Genomic DNA, 19,866 nt, shown 5'->3' on the forward strand with positions numbered 1-19,866 from the left:
TGGTTAATGGATTTAACCTTTGGGTCATGGAGGCCAGGAAGCAGCTGGTGGGGGGCGGGGGCGGGGAGGGGGGTGCGGGGTGCTGACTGGTTCTGCCACTCACCTCTCAGGCCTTAGGAATACCAAAGATTCTCACCTATGATTGGTGGTGATGGTGGGAGTGGTCCTTAAAACTGCTGTATAGAAAATCATAGTGGAACAGACCAGAAGGACCACTGATGGGGCAAGGTGAACCTAGACTCAAAGTTCTACAGCAAAGGCTGTCCACAACACTACTTACTACTCAGGAGAGCTTCTAGTTGGCATCCTCAAACCAGACAGCAGTTGTACTGGGGGTAAGGCACTGCTAGGGTTCTCTGCAGGACACACATGCGATGTTAAGGAAGCTAGCTGTGGGCAACACGAAGATGAAAAATAGTTGGCTACAATCAGTCAGGTGAGAGGTAGCACAGTGTAACGACAGCAGGCTTTGAAATTTAACAGACCTGGGTTCAACTCCTAGTTTTGCCACACTGTTTTTCTGGGTGGTCTTGGACAAGTTCTTTCTCTAATCCTCCCCATCTACAATTGGGTCTGAACACTCACCATACCACCCAGGATTGCTGTAAGCATTCAATGAAATAGCATGTCTGATAAGAAGAAGGCACTCGATCAAGGAAGGGCAGCCACAGAAGCCTTCGTGCCATGGTTAGTGGAACTCAGAGGGAAGGGTTCTGTATGTCCCAGTTGTTTGGGCCTTATAATAATAATAAAATTCATTTTAGCACTATCTCTCTTTGGAGTACTTCTTATCTTCTTTTCAATTCTGGTATATCCTAAGAAAAGATTACAAACAATTCTAAAATGGAAACTTCACTCTACTTCAATACAGCAGATTTCCCTGGGCTCCTGGTTGGGCACAGAGTGGCTGGAAGAGGGCAATCTGTGGACGTGGAGAGTAAGTTAGTGGAAAAGAGCACTCAGCAGGAGCCAGGCTGGGGCAGTTGTGCTGATGCTGGAGAGAGGAGAAGTGGAGGAAGCTGTGCTAGGTAAGCGTTTATGCCCTTTCTTCCCTTGCCTTTTCTAAGCCATGGTGCTATTAATTTTGGTTGCTCTATTGACATTTCAAAATGTTAGTCTTCCCTTCTCCTAGTGTTTTTATCGTCAGAGGGATCCACCTGGTTCACCTTTGCTTCTGCAGAGGCTCAACACTGCCCTTGTGTTTTCAAACATAAAGCTACCCTCAATGGATTTCCAAGGTGAATCCTGCAGCTGCATCCATTCCAGACACTGGGGCCTTGAGTGCCTGTGGAGAACACCTGCAGATGCTGGGCCTCGCCACGACCACCGGAGGCTAAGGGGTTAGCACACCGAGTCCTCACTGCCAGGAGGCCACAGAAACTCCCAGTGCTGACAGCAGGTGGCAGCCTCTCAGGCGGTATCCACCAGCAGCCTCTGCCCTGCTGGAGAGTGCAAGGCTTTGAGCCCACCTGCCTAGGGACTGCCCACCTGCTGGGGAAGGGTGGGGCTGCAGAGGGCCACTGGGCTTTTGGGAATTGAGGTTCTGGGAGCCCCAGGCCTTAGTCTCACTGTAGCCCAGTTCTGGTATTTTCAAACTTTTCTCCAGCAGAGATAATGCTAATATCCCACAGTTGCAGCATTGTTCAGGGCACTAGAAGAATTGGGGCTTTCTCTCCAAATAACAGTGAGTATTTCTTCTGAGCCTTTGTGATAAGAATGAGAAAGAAAATCATTCCTAGAGGCAGAAGCAGAAAACCGTCTCAACAAAAGGCAGAAACGTTTCATTATGCATTATTACTCTTTCAGATGAGCATTTCTGCCAGCCCATTCTAGGTGTAAAATAAAGTGGCTTTTAAGTCTTAGATTATTATGGCCACATCTTGTTTTAGGAAGGAAAAATCTGATCTGGGGCAGCTGCCGGATGAGCTCTTCTGTGCTTTTGTCCATGCTCCCAGCTGGCAACCTGCTCCCTTGAAGTGCATTGTGATGCTGAGTTTTGCCACAGGCTGTCTTTTGCGGGTGGGTGTGAAATGGGAATCCCTGTGAGGAGCAACCCCCACCTCTCCAAGAGAAAAAGCCCAGGTGTTTCTACGGAATGTGATTTTACAGTGAGTTTTTCTGGTATCCTTTGAACAATGCACGTATTTCTTCTGTGAAAGAGTTGCAAAGGTAGAATTGCAGGACTCCAGAGATAAATTTCAGTAGTTCCTTCTTCCTTTTATTAACTAAAAAATAAACAAAACTTAAACCTCATGGGAGCAGCATTTAATACACAGAGAAAGATAAAAGAAGCAGGAATTACCCATATTCTGCAAGGTTTAGTAAAAAAAAAAAAAAAAATCAACACTTATTTACAGAAAGTGTTTGAGTGGAGTTCTGGCTGTTCCGAATGAGCAGAACCTACACAGATGTGAAGGAGGTGTCTGGACCTGCGGAGCCACTGAGCCTTGTGGTTGAGTGGGCAGGCTCTGGATTATTTCACACTCAGCAACCCATTCCCCTGGGTGCCCCTGGGCAAGCCATGGATCCTCTCCATGCCTCTTAGGAAAAATGGGGATAACAATAGCAGCCCCTTTATGATGGGGTTACTATGGATGCAAAGCAAACCATCGGTCCCCAAGGCCAGGTCCTTAGGGACCTTTGGTTACTCTTGTTATATCAGGGGGCCCTGCAGTTGCACCTGTACCAGTATGTAGAAGAGATGTTGATATCTGCACACATTGTTAACAGTTGAGGGGAACAACCTTTTAGTCTCATTTCTATTTTCCTCTTTCCCTCACTTTGGCTTGTCAATCTGTTTCTTCTTTCTCCTATTTTCTATCCCCTGCCCTGCCCCCATCTCAGCACTTCACTTTCCTGCCCTCTCAGAGCTGAAGCCTCAGTGGGAGGTGCCTGGTCCCAGAGAAAGGGGCCCCTTCTGGGCAGCCTTGCAGGGCAGTCTCAGGGTCTGCCCCTGTCTCTCCAGTTGCTTCCGTGCTGAGCACAGCCACTGACCTGGTGCAGCCTGGTCCTCGGGCTCTCCCTTTCTTGCTCGCTGTAGTACATCTCCTGTATGCCGTTCTTCCTGTGCTTAATGATAAGCATGTCCCCTCGCTTCCTGGAATTAGACGGTCAGCTTCCCTCTCCCAAATCCCCAGTTCTCCAAGCTCAGAATTCTCTCCCTCCTCTTTGGTCTAATTTCCCTTTCATCTCTCACTTTGCAGACTTGACCCAAATCCTTAACTCCGTGTGCATCTTAGGCAGCCTCCCTAGCCTCTGCCCTCAGCAACCCTGCCTTGCCCCCACCCCATTCCTGTCCTTTCACAAACAGCAGAAATTCTATCACCGTCTCACTTGGAACAGTGTCAAATCTCTCCTCCTTCTAACAAAAGCATCATTCCTGTCATTTATCCTGAGAAAGAAAAGCACATCCACAGAAAAGAAAGTCATTTCATCTGTAGCTCTTTGGCAAAGACCCTCATGCCCCTTGAATCATATAGAAGGTCCTCATCCCCCACTTCACACCAGCCCAACTCAGAAGCCTCCTACCTACCATTCCATAGTTTTGACCAGATCTTCATCCTCTAGATTCCCCATTCTCTCCCAAATGGCTAACAAAGTTTTGTTCTAGCTCAAATAGGCTACCTGGGAAGAGGCAAAAAGGTTAGATTCAGTTGTGTCTTCCAGTGATGACCTTTGATTCACACCTTTTTCTTCTTTTTTAAAAATAATGATTTGAGTTAATCAAACAATTAAGGGCTTACCCTATAGAGCCCCTAATATTCTCTTAATTTTGGGGAGGTCTAATTTGCTTTGTCCAGTTGGGGTGTGTGTGTGTGTGTGTGTGTGTGTGTGCGCGTACGCGTCTGTGTACCTGATGCTTCAGTATGCTTTCTCTTTGTACTCAAACTGTCTCCCTCATAGCAATATAAAGAATGATGATTGCTTTTTGTTGTGCCTAGTACGCTGCTCTCCACTCAATGAATATTGTTACTTGACTCCCATTACAACTCTGGGGGAATCTGGATTCACACAGCAATAGAACCTTCTTACCAAATCTGGGGTGTGATTGTAATTTTACTTTTGAAGCACCCACTTCCCAGAGGAATTGCCAGTGATGGATGCCACTGTCAGGAACCCAGATGCGCATGCTCATACATCAGCCGAGAAAACACGGCCTCCCGGCAGGCCAGGGCTGACGCACCCATTGCTCCCCTATGGAAAGAGATGTGTCAAAAAACCTCAGGGCAGCAGCAAGAAAGAGGCAGAGAAGAAGGAGTTGGGAGAGGATGGGTTTTTGCTAGTCCACCCAGTTTTTTTCCATGGTCATCTTCCTTCAGAGGAAGCAGCAGCAGCAGGCTAAGGTTTGGGTTTGTGGTTCAAATGCTGTGTGACAGGATCATGGGGAGTTGTCTGGAAACATTTCTCCTGGGAGTGTGCTGTCAGCTCGTTTTCATAGTGCACATGAAGGGAAACATTCTGCTCTATACACATGCCTTTATCCTTATATAAGTACAGGTTATGTCTACATTTTCCTTTGGGATGAATGTGGCCTACCTAGGCTAAGATCACGCTATGACATTTAGTCTCTTTGAAGAGCAAGTCTGTGTTGATTCCAGCAGGATGGGGCAGCAGGGGCTGGTTGCTAAGATGTCTGAAAACAGAGGATACTACTGGAGTGGAGGAATGGAAGCAGCCCAGCGGGCCCACTGGTAGCCGTGAGTGTTAGGATAGCTTATCGGTAGCGGCAGGCCAAAGCATTGACATTCTTGACCACATAAAAGCCCATGGTGACTGGAGGGATGACCAATGTCCGGCCGGCCCGAAGGGGGCGGGGCTTCAATTCTGGGAGGGTCCCGTCGTCCACCATCACTAAGGGCTGGCCATTCAGTTGCACTGACCTACAGTGAGGAAAAACAGTATGGGACTCATTATTGCATTATAAGGGAGCCATTGCAACAAAGCCTAGCCCCAGATGGCCTGGCAGTGTCTGATACACACACACAGCTAACACTTATTGGCACTGGCTATGCCCTAAATTCTGACCTAGGTGCTTTACTTTATTTTTTTTTTTTTATTTTTTTTTTTTTTTGAGACGGAGTCTGGCTCTGTCTCCCAGGCTGGAGTGCAGTGGCCAGATCTCAACTCACTGCAAGCTCCGCCTCCCGGGTTTACACCATTCTCCTGCCTCAGCCTCCGGAGTAGCTGGGACTACAGGCGCCCGCCACCTCGCCCGGCTAGTTTTTGTATTTTTAGTAGAGACGGGGTTTCACCGTGTTAGCCAGGATGGTCTCGATCTCCTGACCTCGTGATCCGCCCGTCTCGGCCTCCCAAAGTGCTGGGATTACAGGCTTGAGCCACCGCGCCCGGCCGGTGCTTTACTTTAATAACTCATTCAAACATCCCAACACCCCCCCCCCCGAGGTAAGGAACTATTAATATCATTATCCGCATTTCATCTAGAGTGGCTAGGTGACTTGCCCCAAGTCACACAGCTTGAAGGTCCAGGGTTTGAGCCCAGGTAGTCTACTTCCAGAGACACATTTAGAGAAGTGAGAAGTCTGTGATGCAGAAACTGGAATGTTTCATTCCTACTTTTTTAAAATCACAATATCGGCTCAGTTTGACTTTTCCACCTAAAGAGTTTTTACCTGTGGAATGATACATGGGCTTAAGATGACATCAGAAATCTATATAATTCATATCTCATTAATGTACTTGACAGATTAGATAACCTTGCTTGTCTAGGGTTATACGGAAGGGAGACAGAGACATAGGTAACAACTCTACTTTTTCTAATTTAAGAATGAGTTTTGGCTGGGCGCAGTGGCTCATGCCTGTAATCCCAGCACTTTGGGAGGCCGAAGAGGGAGGATCGCTTGAGTCCAGGAGTTTGACACCAGCCTAAGCAACATAGCGAGACCCCATTTCTACAAACAATATAAAAGCAAAATTAGCCTGGCATGGTGGCTACTTAGGAATTTGAAGTGGGAGGATCACCTGAACTTGGGAGGTTGAGGCTGCGGTGAGCCAAGATTACACCACTGTACTCCATTCTGGGTGACAGAGAGAAACTCTGTCTCAAAAAAAAAAAAAAAGAAAGAGTTTTCATATTTAATATTAACAGATGTTTCCATTTAGCAAAACAGCAAAGTAGGTGATAAAGTAGGCACTTGTGATCACAATTCGCCTATCTTGCTTTTATTCTTTCTGTATAGCCAGCCACCTTCACCCTGAAAAGGTGGACCACATACATAGCAAACTGAGAAAAGAGAAACCGCTCATCTTATGCTGGATGAGAGGGAAATGCCACCTATCCTTGACATCTGGTACCAGAATCTTGATAATGTTCCGGCTGTTTCTGACAGCCATGCACCCAGGTGGAAGCTTAGTTTTATGTGTCAATAGAAAAGGCCAGAAACAGGCCACCAGCTGGAAATAAGGTTGTGAGTCACCCTCAGAAAATCAACATTGCATAGTGATGACTGTTTCTGGGCCTTGCCCAACCTCCAGTGTGATAACACTGCTGTGATATCATCTGAGCTGTAAAGAGAATAAAATGTTATAAATTGATATAAAGGTCTTTGTTTAGTGTTTCTCTGTGGTATGAGTGATAGACAAGGATAGAGAGAGATAATCAGACCCATGCCCGATAGAGCAGTGAATTCCCCTAGATAAGTGTGTTGTAAATTGCTCCCAGTGGAGAGCTAGGCAGAGAAGAGATCCAGGCCTGGCCCCACATGGCTAAGTTTGGGCTAGGTCCAGATCTGACAGGCCAGAGGGAGTAGGCCCCCTTCTCTTGCTAGAATGACTGAGTGAATAAGTGTGTAGGAGGCTCCTATATGGAGAGCGAGGCCTGCCTCTGGAAGGCGTGGGGGTGGGAGAATTGAGATCTGAAGGTCAGTGTTGACTGCATGAGATACGCAAGGAGTTTTGCTTCCAAATATGAGAAGTGACCCTCTCTAGTGAAGACAGCCTACTCACTGGAGTGGAAGGCAGGGTGAGGAGAGTGGTTCAGTTAAGTTACAAAAGAAGCCCAGATGGGTCTTCACAGTGTATTTTCATTATTTTGTTTCAGGTGCTGTGAATATTTATCACCCAGACATAAGCACAGTCAAATACAAGTTCAATAATACTGATTAATCTTTCTAAGGCATACTCAAATTTATATCAGGTCTCTGCTCGAAAACCTTCAGTGGTTTCTCCCATACACAGAATTCGGTGCAAACCTTTCTTCTGAAGAATTAGGTAATGCCCTTTTAGGTTCAGATGATCCCAGAGTATTGACATCTTTGGGTTCTGGGGAGTGCAAAACAATGTGTGATAAGCAAACCTTTAACAATCTATACTAATAAGGAGTAGTTATCCTGGGACAGGCCCTATTCTGGTTTCTTTATTGGTTGGTTAAAAAGCTAAGAGTAGAACCAGGAAGGATAGTGAAGATTCTCCACCGAAATCTGTAATTCCAGGAGCCAAGTCGCTAACTAGCTAGATGGCTTTGGCAAATCCCCTAACCTCCCTGCCCTGTTGCTTTTGCATCTGTAAGAATGTTATATAGGCTATAACACCAAATAAATGAAATAAGAAATATGAAAGTGCTTTGATACTTAAGATATGATGTTTTTGTTGTTGTTATTCTTATTCTTTTTATTTATTTATTTTTTTGAGACGGAGTCTCGATCTGTCACCCAGGCTGGAGTGCAGTGGCACATTCTTGGCTCACTGCAACTTCTGCCTCCTGGGTTCAAGCGATTCTCCTGCCTCGTCCTCCCGAGTAGCTGGGATTATAGGCATGTGCCACCACACCTGGCTAATTTTCGTATTTTTAGTAAAGACTGGGTTTCACCATGTTAGCCAGGCTGGTCTCAAACTCCTGACCTCAAGTGATCCACCCACCTTGGCCTCCCAAAATGCTGGGATTACAGGTGTGAGCCACCATGTCTGATCTGTTGTTGTTATTTTTAATGTCATTGTGGACAGATGCACTTTTTGGTCTTTATCATACCTGACTGCTCTGTGGTACTGACACTTTTCAAGGCTCCATTCTCAAAATCCTCTCTCCCCTTGGCTCCCATGATATTTCTCTCTGTTTTCCTCCATTTCTGGATGCTGTTTCCTTTTGAGAGGGAGCCGTTCCCCTCTGCCTGCTTCTCAGATGGCAGGGTTCCCAGTGTTTTGTCCCTGGACTCTTCTCTCCCCACACTCTGCACTCCTCCCGGGGTGCTGCTACTCTCACCCATGACTTCGGTTACTATCCACATGCTGATGCTCCCCAAGCCTGTGTCTCTACCCTACAAGTTCTATGAACTTGTGTATCTCCACTTGGCTGTACACATGAATTCAAAGTCACTAGGTCCAAATTCAAAATCTTCTCCTCAAACTCTGTCCTTATCTCTGCTTTTTTTTTTTTTTAAATCTTTGTGATGATATCGCCATTTATTAAATTACCCTAGCCAGAAAGCTGGGAGTCTTCTGAGACTTCTCCCCCAATTCCCATGTGTAGGGTAACTACATCAAAATAATTCGACCTTATAATGTTTTTCAAATCTGCTCATTTTCCTCCATTCACTGCTATGTTTTTGGTTCAGAACTCGCCTCCTAACCTATCTCTGGGCCGCACTGCTGACAGCTATCTGTTGTCACTGCACTGCTTCAAACTTGCCAACACTCCCCTTCCCTTACACTTTATTGTGAACAATGACACCCAGCTCCAGCTACCTCTCCAGTCTCAGATCCCGCCAGACCCCTCTCCAATGCTCACTGTGGATCGCAGACCTCTGGGAGTGGGTGTTGGTAGGGAGTTGCCAGTTATTGTAAGAATTTCATTAATATATGCATACACAAAGATGAAGATTGAACAAATTATGTCTTTCACAGAGATGAGGTAAATATTACTCAATGAAAATATAAGTAGATATTGTTGGGACTGAAATACACAAGTTCCTTTCAAAGTATAGTAGGCTGGTGTGGTGGCTCATGCCTGTAATCCCAGCACTTTGGGAGGCTGAGGCAGGAGGATCACTTGAGTGCAGGAGTTTGAGATTAGCCTGGGCAACATAGTGAGACCCCGTCTCTACAAAAAAATAAACAAAATTAGATGGGTGTGGTGGCACATGCCTGTAGTCCCAGCTACTTGGGAGGCTGAGGTGGGAGGATTGCTTGAACCCAGGAGGCTGAGGCTGCAGTGAGCTGAGATTGCACCACCGCACACCAGTCTGGGTGACGCAGTGAGACCCTGTCTCCAAAATAACAAAAAGGTGGAATATATTTTTCAGGCCAGGTGCAGTGACTTATGCCTGTAATCCTAGCATTTTGGGAGGCTGAGGTGGGTGGATCACGAGGTCAGGAGTTTGAGACCAGCTGGACCAACATGGTGAAACTGTCTCTACCAAAAATACAAAAATTAGCCAGGCGTGGTGGCACACACCTGTAATCCCAGCTACTCAGGAGGCTGAGGCAGAAGAATTGCTGAATCCGGGATGCAGAGGTTGCAGTGAGCCGAGATTGCACCACTGCACTCCAGCCTGGGTGACAATGTGAGACTCTGTCTCAAAAAAAAAAAAAAAAAAAATATTTTTCAAATGTAAATGCTAGTCAGCAGTTTTGGGATTAAAACACAAGTTCATTTAAAACTGTTCTTCAATTCCCAATAGATTTTTTTGGGAGGTGGGGGGTATAATGTACTTTTTAAGAAATAGATTTTAAAAGGACAATTACTATAATGTGGAAGGCCATGACATTTGTTGACACTTAAAAGGAACCCGCATGCTTGAACAGGCCAAGCCTCCATGCCCTAGTATGACCGAATTAAATGACTTGCAGTTTTGCTTCTGAGTCGTTGTGTCATTGTGTGTGGTGCTCCCTCCTGCTGTCCTCCTCTGCCAGACTAACTGCAGTGGATCCTTGCAGAGTGTGTGTAGGTGTTGCCTCCTCTGGAGAACCTTCTCTGACCCCTAGGTTGGGTTTGGAGCCCCACCTCTGGACTCTCTTAGCACTCCGAAGTTACTTCTAACTGTGGCCCTTATTATAGTGAGTTACTTGTTTGATCCCTCTCTGGGCTGTGAATCCTCAGTGCTTAAAGAGGTGCTTGGCACAGAGTAGGGGCGAAATATTTTCTGAGCAAGCGAATGGGCTTTTGAGGTTCTTTTGCATTATTTCTGATCTTCCTGGATTAAGTTTCTCCACCTCTAAAGAGGCTCCCTGGCGGTTTGCTGAGTGTGTTTACAGATTTCATTAATGTGCCAATTACTCTTGCTCTCAGTGGCTTGTGGAGATGTTAGATAAGATCTGAATTATCACTGATTCTCTCAGTCACTCACTAGATGCCTTATCCTAACCTGACATAAGACTATTGATCATCGCCAGTGTTTTCCATCCTTAAAAAAGATCTATGCGACCATCTCTTAGCTAAATGAGCATAAGGTTTTGTGAATAAGGTTTTGTGAGACTTTGAGTCCTCATATGTCCTCACCCACAAAGTCCCTTCATTATAAAGATGGGCCATGTGCTTTATCATTTCCATTCTATTCTTCCTGCTTATATTTTTCTTTTAATATTTATCTTCTTACCCAGCAAAGTCATATCATGCTAAATATAACAATAATCTTTCATTTATATACATTGAACAGCTTGTAAGCTTGTAAACATAATCACATTAATGACAAAATTCACCAATTATGCAGCACTGTTTATGCAAAGGCACTACGCTATGATTTATTTTGACTATCTCATTTAGTCCTTACAACAACTGAGGCAGGTGTTAGCATTCCCGTATCACAGATGAGCAAATCAAAGTTTAGAGGGGTCTAAAACTCACCTAAGCCATACAGCTAATGAGTGGTAGAGCTGAGATTTGCACTGACACCCTTAACCATAGCCCTATCTGGCCTCCCTTGTCACATGCGATTGCTAAAGAGCCCCAGGAGATACACAGGCCCGTATTACTATTATTGTAACTTTACTATGGGGACAAGGTTGGAGAGGTTAAGTGGCCTGGGCAAGGTCATGTGGTTAATAAGTGGCTAAGCTAGGTCTCACATCCTGGCTTCCTGGCCACCTCTTGCTACTATTTCATGTTGTTTCTCCAGTTCCAGCTGGCGTTCACCAGGATTGTGTTTCTTTCTTTGAAAACCATCCTTATCATATTTTCATCATATTCTGAGACCTCCTAACTGGCCCATGACTTTTCAAATCAAATACTGAATGATCCAGCCTGGGTTGAACTATTTCTCTTAATTCCCCAGCTTGCCTGAACTGCTGAGGGTATTTAAATTATCCAAATATTAGGACAACTGCATTTTATCACCATCTGTTTTTACAAAGTCTAAGTTACTTTCCAATTCCTAAACTTGTTTTATTAATTTTGAATGTTATTTAAAATGGGATTCAACGTGTCAATTTGGAGTCAAGCCCTCTGCCCCCCAGGTCTCCATGGGAGCTAGGAGCCCCTTGGCCAAGTCACTTCTCTGCTACCCTCTGCCCACCTGACTACAGTCTCTGGTCTTCATGTCTTATCACTGTTCTTGATAGCCATGGATATTTAAGCAAGGTTTCAACTGTTCTGAGGTGTCAGGGAAGTAAGTCTAATGAGCATGTCCTTTTTAAAGCTTGAAGATAATTTTCTGGACTACAGTCTGGCCAGCGGGGAACTTTAGTGGGGAATTACGTGTTTTATCACGAGCAGCCTAGGGAGCTGCTGTGTAGCTCAGGCTGGCATATTTTGGGGCCTTGAGTGGGAGGTGAAGGGACTTAAAGAAAATTGGTTCTGGCCGGGTGCGGTGGTTCACACCTGTAATTCCAGCACTTTGGGAGGCTGAGGCAGGCGGATCACAGGGTCAGGAGTTCCAGATCAGCCTGACCAACATGGTGAAACCCTGTCCCTACTAAAAATACAAAATTAGCCGGGTGTGGTGGTGTGCGCCTGTAATCCCAGCTACTTAGGAGGCTGAGGCAGGAGAATCGCTTGAATCAGGGAGGTGGAGGTTGCAGTGAGCTGAGATTGCACCACTGCACTCCAGCCTGGCAACAGAGTGAGACTGTCTCAAAAAAAAAAAAAGAAAGAAAGAAAAAGAAAATCGGTTCTGTCTCACCTACTTTCAGAACATTTGCCTTCTCTGAGCCTAGTTTCTCCAACTGTAAGGTGAGGGGTGATAGGTCAGATGAACCCTAAGATCCCTTCTGGCTTAACGGTTTTTCAGTTGGGTTGTCTATGACTAACAGCTAGCCTGAGGCAAAGTTTAATGCCAAACCCAGAGTGATCCTGCATAAACAGAAATCTGATCATGACATTCACCTGTCTAAATATTCAGTGGCTTCCCGCTGATCTTAGAACATTGTCTGAAGTCCCTATGCACAGGCCCCATTATCTACTTCTCCAGCCGTGGAGAGGCTCACTCTAGCTCCTGCCCCTTCCAGCTCCCTTCCACTCCCACCTCCTTTCATTCTTTAGGGCCTTTTCTCTAATCTTGGCCTAAGGGCAGTTTTGCACGCGGTTTCCTTCTACCTGGACCTTTCTCCATATGCCCTCCCCCTCCCTTCCAGCTTCCTTCTCCTGGCTAACTCTTACTTGTCCTTCAAGTCAGGGGTGCTCCCACAGGACCCAGTACTTCTTGGATCTCAGCTCCTGTCACACAGCTAAGCTGATTGCTTGTCAGTCTCTCCACTAGATAGGAAGCCCATGTGTCTTACTCATCCGTCACTCACCTGTCCGCCCACTCACACAGGAGGCGTCAATAAAAGACACATTGGATATAAACACGTGGGTAAAAGACTACTACCTAGAAGGAAAGACACTGGACTGGAAGATCAGAAACCCGTTTTAGTCCAGGCTTGGGACATGAAGTGTGCAGGTCTAGGTATGTGACCAGCCGATTCTGGCCTCAGTTTCTGGATTGTTACATGATGAGAGAGAGAGAGAGAGAGAGAGAGAGAGGGAAGGGGGAGAGAAAGGAGGAGGGGCTGGGGAGAGAATGAATAAGTCCGGCTGTGTGTTTGTATGGGACTGCGCCTGGGTTAGCAGCTTTCCTTCCTCCAGTGTGCTTTCCTAGGGGCCACTAGAGGTCACTCTTGTCCTACACAACGGTACCAGGACAGTGTGACTTCGCGGTGGCTCCCAGGGAGCCGGAATGCGTCCGCCTGCCTCCAAATCCTGCACTCCAGTCCTGGGAAGGCCAGGAGATGTGCCCGGCGCTTGGCCTCCCGGAGGAACAAATCACAGAATCAATCAAATCCCAACCAGAATTTCGTTGCAGTCCCGTTGGCAGGGGTCCCACCTGGAATGTGGCCTAATATTAAGGAAACGTGCGAAACCGGGCTGCAATTCCTGCAGGGGTGCCGGCCTCCCGGCCAGCGTGCAGAGAGGGGGGTCCCGGCGCAGGTGCGGGGTCTGCGGCGCCCGCACGACTCGGCGCCGGGCTCTCCCGGGCTCCGGGTCCCCGGCCGCCAGTCGGGTCGGCCCCGCACCTGTTTGTGCTTTGCAGGCTCCCAGGCCCCCTCGCTGAGTGAGGAAGCTGGTATGTGCAGCTGCCCTGCCCTTCTCCAGGTCAGGGGCAGGTTAGAGCCCGGAGGAGGCACAGTCAGGTTTGAGGACAGAGGGGCTTTGCTTCCCTTTCCTGCTCGGTGGGGAGACGGTGCATCTGGGGCAGCTTGGACAGGAGGTTCCTCTGAAATTACCTTGAGTGATGGCTACCACGCTGAGAAAGGCTGCTCAGAAGGGGCCCCTGCAGGTAGTGTCGCCTGGTCCCGCATGCCCGGCTCGAGGAAAGGCGCTAAGACCGTCATGACCCTCTCTGGGCTGCTCCCACTCCTCAGGAGTCACGGGGAGGATTAATTCCTTTCAAGTGTGTCCTGAACTTTTCTTCTATGTGCTTTTTGCTCTACCTGGAATCCGGTGGAATCTCTCAAAAGCCTGTTATTCCCTCCAGGCCCCGTCAGAGGTAGCCTCCTGCTTGGGACCTTACCTGCTAACAAGCTGGAAGGGAGGGCGGCACATTATCTGCATCTCCCTTTTAGTGTCCCTCTCAGCCTCATTTTATCTGTGTGCTTGGGTCATTTTGTCTGCTACTGACTTGTTTTCATTTCTTAATTTTCAATAGTATGCGGCTCAGTGCCTTCTTGTCCATGATAGCTGTTAATACTTGTTGAGTTCTGCGCAATCAACCGCTCTACGAGTCATGCCTGGTTCCAATCTCTTCCTCTACTGTTGTTAACAGAGAGGACGGTAAGGGATAGAGAGAGAAAGTGGGGAAAATAGTGTCCTGTTCCCTTGCCCTTCCAGCAGCCCATATCCTATTTGAAGTTCCTGGTTCCTAAGACATTTTGAGGCTGAGATTATTTGCCCTCATCCTATCCTCTGAGGGACACACTGAAATGGTAAGCAATTTTAATCTAGCTTCTGCATCAGTGACCAGAGAAAATACTAGGACCTCTTTGTACAAGCAGAGCTAGAGGTTTTATAGGCAAGTTGTTAGGGATATAGGCTTTTCCTGGATGTAGTGTGGTTTGGGGGTCAGGATTTGATCTGTATTCTATCCAAGTCTGTGTAATAGTGATCCAAACCATAATGGATTCTACCATGTGCTTCTAATGGCTTAAAATAACTTAGCACACTTGGCAGACAAGATGAGAGCCTGACTAAGGAACCTGGATTTATAATGATATTGTTAACTCCCAGCAGATGAGGGAATCATCTGGGGGAAGTTTGGAAAGAAAATTTGATCCTGCAATCATTTCAAAGCTCCATGTCACAGACATATCACACTCAAACCACAGGACGCAACAGGAACCCGCTACAAAAACCATGGAGACTTCAGTATGTGGTTAACTATGTCCCCCTCCCATTGTAAAGAATTGGTGTCATCATCATCAACATTTACAAGTAGTGTTTAAGGGGCATTATTTGTAGTCCCATCGTTCTTTTCTTTTCTTTCTTTTTTTTTTTTTTTGAGACGGAGTCTTGCTCTGTCGCCCAGGCTGGAGTGCAGTGGCCGGATCTCAGCTCACTGCAAGCTCCTCCTCTCGGGTTCACGCCATTCTCCTGCCTCAGCCTCCCGAGTAGCTGGGACTAGAGGCGCCCGCCACCTCGCCTGGCTAGGTTTTTGTATTTTTTAGTAGAGACGGGGTTTCACCGTGTTAGCCAGGATGGTCTCGATCTCCTGACCTCGTGATCCGCCCGTCTCGGCCTCCCAGAGTGCTGGGATTACAGGCGTGAGCCACCGCGCCCGGCCCCATCGTTCTTTTCATTTTCAATTAAATTACAACAGACTTACTCCTTGTCCTCTAAGTCAGAAAACACTGAAATATGCAAATGTCTGAGCAGACACACCATAATAAACATATTACACAAAGAGCAGGAAGGAAGGAAAATCAGACTTAGTCTGGATTTCAAGGCCTTCTGCAGTCTGGCCTTATTATGTGTTTGTGGGCTTTCCCTTTGCCCCACAAAGCATCCTGTATTCCAGTCACATGAGATGATTTGCCACCTCCCAAACAAAATGAGCCTTGAACTGGTGTACTTCCAAACCTTTACTGAGCTCATCCTGGTGCCGGAAGTTGCCTTTCCTACAGCGTTTCCTAGAAGTATGGCACATCCTTCCAGCTCCAGCTCCATGGCCTTCAGCCCTGGGACTTTTCAGAGTCCCAAGTCAGAATTCATCTCTCTCTTTCTCATAATCCCATCTCCTATCTTTACCCTTATGTGGTCTGTTTTGTCTCCGAGTTAAGGCATCCTCTGTGGAGAGGGACCCGGTTTCCCCAGACCTAATTGTGTGGAGCTGGAGGAGACAATATGGGGGTGCAAAGTATTCCCTTTATAGCAGTCTACAGGTGGAGTGAAGACAGGTAGGAAGGCAGGGGTGTGTGTGTGTGTGTGTGTGTATGCATACATGTTAACATATGTTTTAAACATGTTATGTTTAATACACATGTTAAAGAGATAAATACCTGTTTTATTAGGAATACTTTTGAGAAAGTATTCCCCATGACATCAGGTGTACTGGTATAATCTCAAAAGGGAAAAAAAGATGTCTCAGGTGGTGCAGGCTCTGTTCCAGATCCCACAGATACCCAAGTGCAAAGTGTGGGGCGACTCTGAATCATTGTTGCAAGAGTAAGCAGGGAAGGGCTAATCTGCACCGGTATTGCTGGTTTTGGCAGTGGGTCCACAGTTTAATGCTCCAGGCCCCTTGTCTGGAATGAGCCACATCGTGCCCTGGGCTTCCTGATGTTTAGCAGCCAAAGAAACACCAGTTTGGGGCCCAGACCCCACTGTAGGGATAAGCTGGATTAGAACTTTCAGTTCCTCAAGGCTTACATTTGTTCATCGCCAAATCACAGCCTCTGGAAGGTGCAGGGGAAGAAGAAGACAAGGGCCATTTCTTCTCAGTCTGCCAGAACTGCCCACATATTCTGCTGCTCTCTCACTTTAGAATCAACTGTTTAGAAATATGTTGGCTCTACCCTAACTTGCCCACTTACAGGTGTTTCGTCTAGGTCATCTGGGACAGAATGGAAATCTCTACCTACAATGAGGGTCCCTAAGTGAGTGAAGGTGAAGAGGGGAGACCACAGCCTTAATGGACAGCTATGCAGAGAGTTTCCAGCTGCTGGGAGTGAGCTGGAGGAAAATATATTCTGGATCTGAGAACAAACAAAAAACTCTCGAAAAATAACAGTGAAAAGCCTAGATTCCTAAACATCTTGGTTTAAGATGTCAAGTTGCTGTAAAATATAAAAGCATTTTATAATCCTCTAATCGGCACAGTGATCGCCACATTAGTAATCTGGGAGTTAAAACAAAACAAACAATAAAACCTTTGGGGAGCCAGCACTCATCCTTCCACTCAGTCACAGAGAACTCCCAGGGGCTCATGGCATGGTCACACCTTTGGCAAAATGGCATAGCACCTGAATGAAGAAATAATCTGGGAAAAATTGAAGATACAGATCATCTGGGATCTTGTTCTAGCAGTTTATAGAGGGACAGTGGTTCTCAACCTTGACCACATATTTCAATCACCTAGGGAGCTTTAACAACTACTGGTGCCTGGGTCCCAGCCCAAGGATTTTGGTTTAATTGGCTTGGGGTGTGGCTTGGGCATTGGGGTTTTTAAAGCTCCCCAGGTAATTGGAGGTGCAGCCAAGGTTGAACACTCCAGGTAGAAGAAGGGGTGGGGATATGTTTGTAGGTGGGGGTGGAGGGGACTCAGATATCTTTCTAACTATTACATTCTGAATTTATTTTGAATAAAAAGAGATTTTCTTACTTTTTGAGTGCCATGTCAGGAGGCTACACATTTTTTTAACCTAAAAGGAAGATGTGAACTTTCCAAAGACAAGTTTTTTGCTTCATAGACTGAAGGGAGCATTTTTGCTATTTCAGTGGAATGGCTTCACTGAACGTCTTGCCCCCTCCCGCTTGTATCTTGGTGGGATGATTCTGCTCCTCGGTGTGTACCAGGGAGGTTCATGTGTAGCACTTTACAGGATGACTTAGGAAACAAATCAGATGAAGCATCAGCACTGATAACCAATGCTGTGTTTCTTGAACACTGAAAAGAAAAACTTTCTTCTTTTCTTGAAAGTCAGTTTCTATAAAATCATTTAGATTTCTCTCAAGTTCTGGACTGTGTCGCAGAGAGCTCCTTATAGACAAAGAGTGGTTCAAGTTCTCTTCAGGCAAGAGGAACTAGGGAATGAAGAATGTGTCATTCAGTATCTTCACTGTAGTTTTCAGATATGCATATACTTACTTATGTAGCTAACATTGGTTATAGCTACTATCTCTTTATGAGCCACAAAACACCCACAAATTAGCACAAGGGCTAAAAGAATCCAAACTCCTCTGGGTTTCAATGAGTAAGCTTGCATTAACAAGATTTGTGAGGCTCATTTCTCTACATATTTACTTCTCTTTCTTTTTTTCTGTATACTGCCTCAGAATCTTAAGTATAAGTATTTTTATAAATATATATATTTAAATTTCCGCTTTTTACAGTGTCTATTTCGGCCTTTCTGAACCGGGGCAGTAACCTGAATGTTAGTGTTTAGAGTAAGTACCACTTTCCTGCTCACTCACAGCCAGCTCATAAATCTCCCTGATCCCAGGCACTTTCTTGCCATTTGGTGCTCTCAGCCTTTGCAGCTTGTCTTTCCTGCTGAGGGGCTCTGAATGGCCTTTCAAAAGGGCTGCAGCTGATGTGGTTGATCTGCACCAGTGGGGCCTTTTGCTCCAGGTCAAAGATGTCCACTCTATGTCTTGCTTTGTAAAATATTATCCTATTTTTTCCTGATATTTTAACATCTGAAGCCCTGCAGGGGTTAACGGCTTTCCTCACATGCTGTCAGCCTGAACGTTACAGGCACTGAGGCTCCTTACCTTTTACCATGCATCAAAACAGATTCCGAGTGAATCAAAGAAATGAATACAAGTGAAACAAAAAAGAATCTGGAAGAAAATAAAGATGCATATTGATCTGATTTCAAGAATATAAATTCATACACATATAAGTAGAATGGAAGAAAGCATAAGGTAAACATATTTAACTATACAAAAGGGAATACTTCTGTATGTCATGATAATACCCTAATATTATATAGTTAGAAAAATAGCAAATAAAATAGTAGAGAAAATATTTCAATGGGGGAAGTTGCCTTATACCTGTATTAGAGCAAACTTAATAAAACAGACTAACACCCAAATATAAAAATAGCAAAAGACATAGAAAGTTCATAAAAGCAATACAATACTAACATATGAAAAATCTTCGGGCTCATTAATGCTCAAAGAATAGAAATTAACATAAGAATACTATATTTTATTATGAAGTTTTCAAAGATGTAAAAAATGTTACTATATTGTGTTGGTGAGATGAATTGTAATAACAAAATGTTCATATTTCCTTCTCCATCTCAGACCTCTTCAACTAAGTTTGGATGAGGTAAGAAATTTGAAAGGTGGCCGGGCACGGTGGCTCCTGCCTATAGTCCGAGCACTCTGGGAGGCCAAGGTGGGCAGATCACCTGAGGTCAGGAGTTTGAGACCAGCCTGGCCAACATGGTGGAACCCCATCTCTACTGAAAATACAAAAATTAGCCGGGCGTGGTGGCGTGCACCAGTAGTCCCAGCTACTCAGGAGGCTGAGGCAGGAGAATCCCTTGAGCCAGGGAGGCCGAGGTTGCAGTGAGCCAAGATTGTACCACTGCACTCCAGCCTGGGTGACAGAATGAAACTGTCTAAAGAAAAAAAGAAAGAAAGAAAGAAGTAGAGAAAGAAAATTGAAAAGGTTCATCCTGTGAGATAAAATTCTAAAACTCAATGGATTCCAAGTTGGGCAATCTGAACACCAGGTCATTTGAGGAATGGTTGAAGGATCTGAGAGTGTGTAACTTGCAGACTAGAGTTTTTAGGTTAGATATATAGAAAAATTGATAAAGAAGAAGGTATAGATTTTCTCTTCTTATTTTTTCCAAAGCAAGAGTAGAAAGGGCAAGAAAGCACCTTTGGCCTAATACATGGAGGTTCTTTCCTACAATCAGAGCTGTCTAGTCCTAGCATGAGCCAGTTCCTGAGACGAGCCATCCCATCAAACAGAAGCTGAAAAGCTTTATGTCGGGGATATTATAGAAGAAACCTCTTGACCCATATGAGTTCTTTGAAATTTTTCCTTTATAAAGTCATCTTTTACTAACTACAGAACTTTCATAGAATGGTTTATTTTTAAAAGAAACTAATTTAAATGATCCCAGACAAGTGAAGATAATGGAAACCTGCAGGGAGTACATCTGGTTGACCAGAGTTCAAAAAGTCTAGGTACCAACTAATATCAGCAGTATAGAACTAAAATACTTAGATGTCTCGAATCTGCTGGGATAAATGGACAAATGGCCTAC

General features: G+C 45.5%; 1 protein-coding gene across 1 annotated transcript in view; it reads right to left on the minus strand.

The window, feature by feature from the left end:
• Window positions 1-3,939: 3,939 nt before the first annotated feature.
• The window catches only part of LOC105502338 (inactive heparanase-2), a 286,429-nt gene continuing 270,502 nt past the window's right edge, over window positions 3,940-19,866 (minus strand). The window contains exon 10 of the mRNA XM_011928752.1: window positions 3,940-4,880. Coding sequence (XP_011784142.1) covers window positions 4,715-4,880 — 166 coding nt within the window. The 3' untranslated portion in view covers window positions 3,940-4,714. The remainder of the gene's footprint in view (window positions 4,881-19,866) is intronic.

This window comes from Colobus angolensis, unplaced genomic scaffold, assembly GCF_000951035.1.
Source record: "Colobus angolensis palliatus isolate OR3802 unplaced genomic scaffold, Cang.pa_1.0 Scaffold794, whole genome shotgun sequence".
NCBI classification, from domain to species: Eukaryota; Metazoa; Chordata; class Mammalia; order Primates; family Cercopithecidae; genus Colobus; species Colobus angolensis.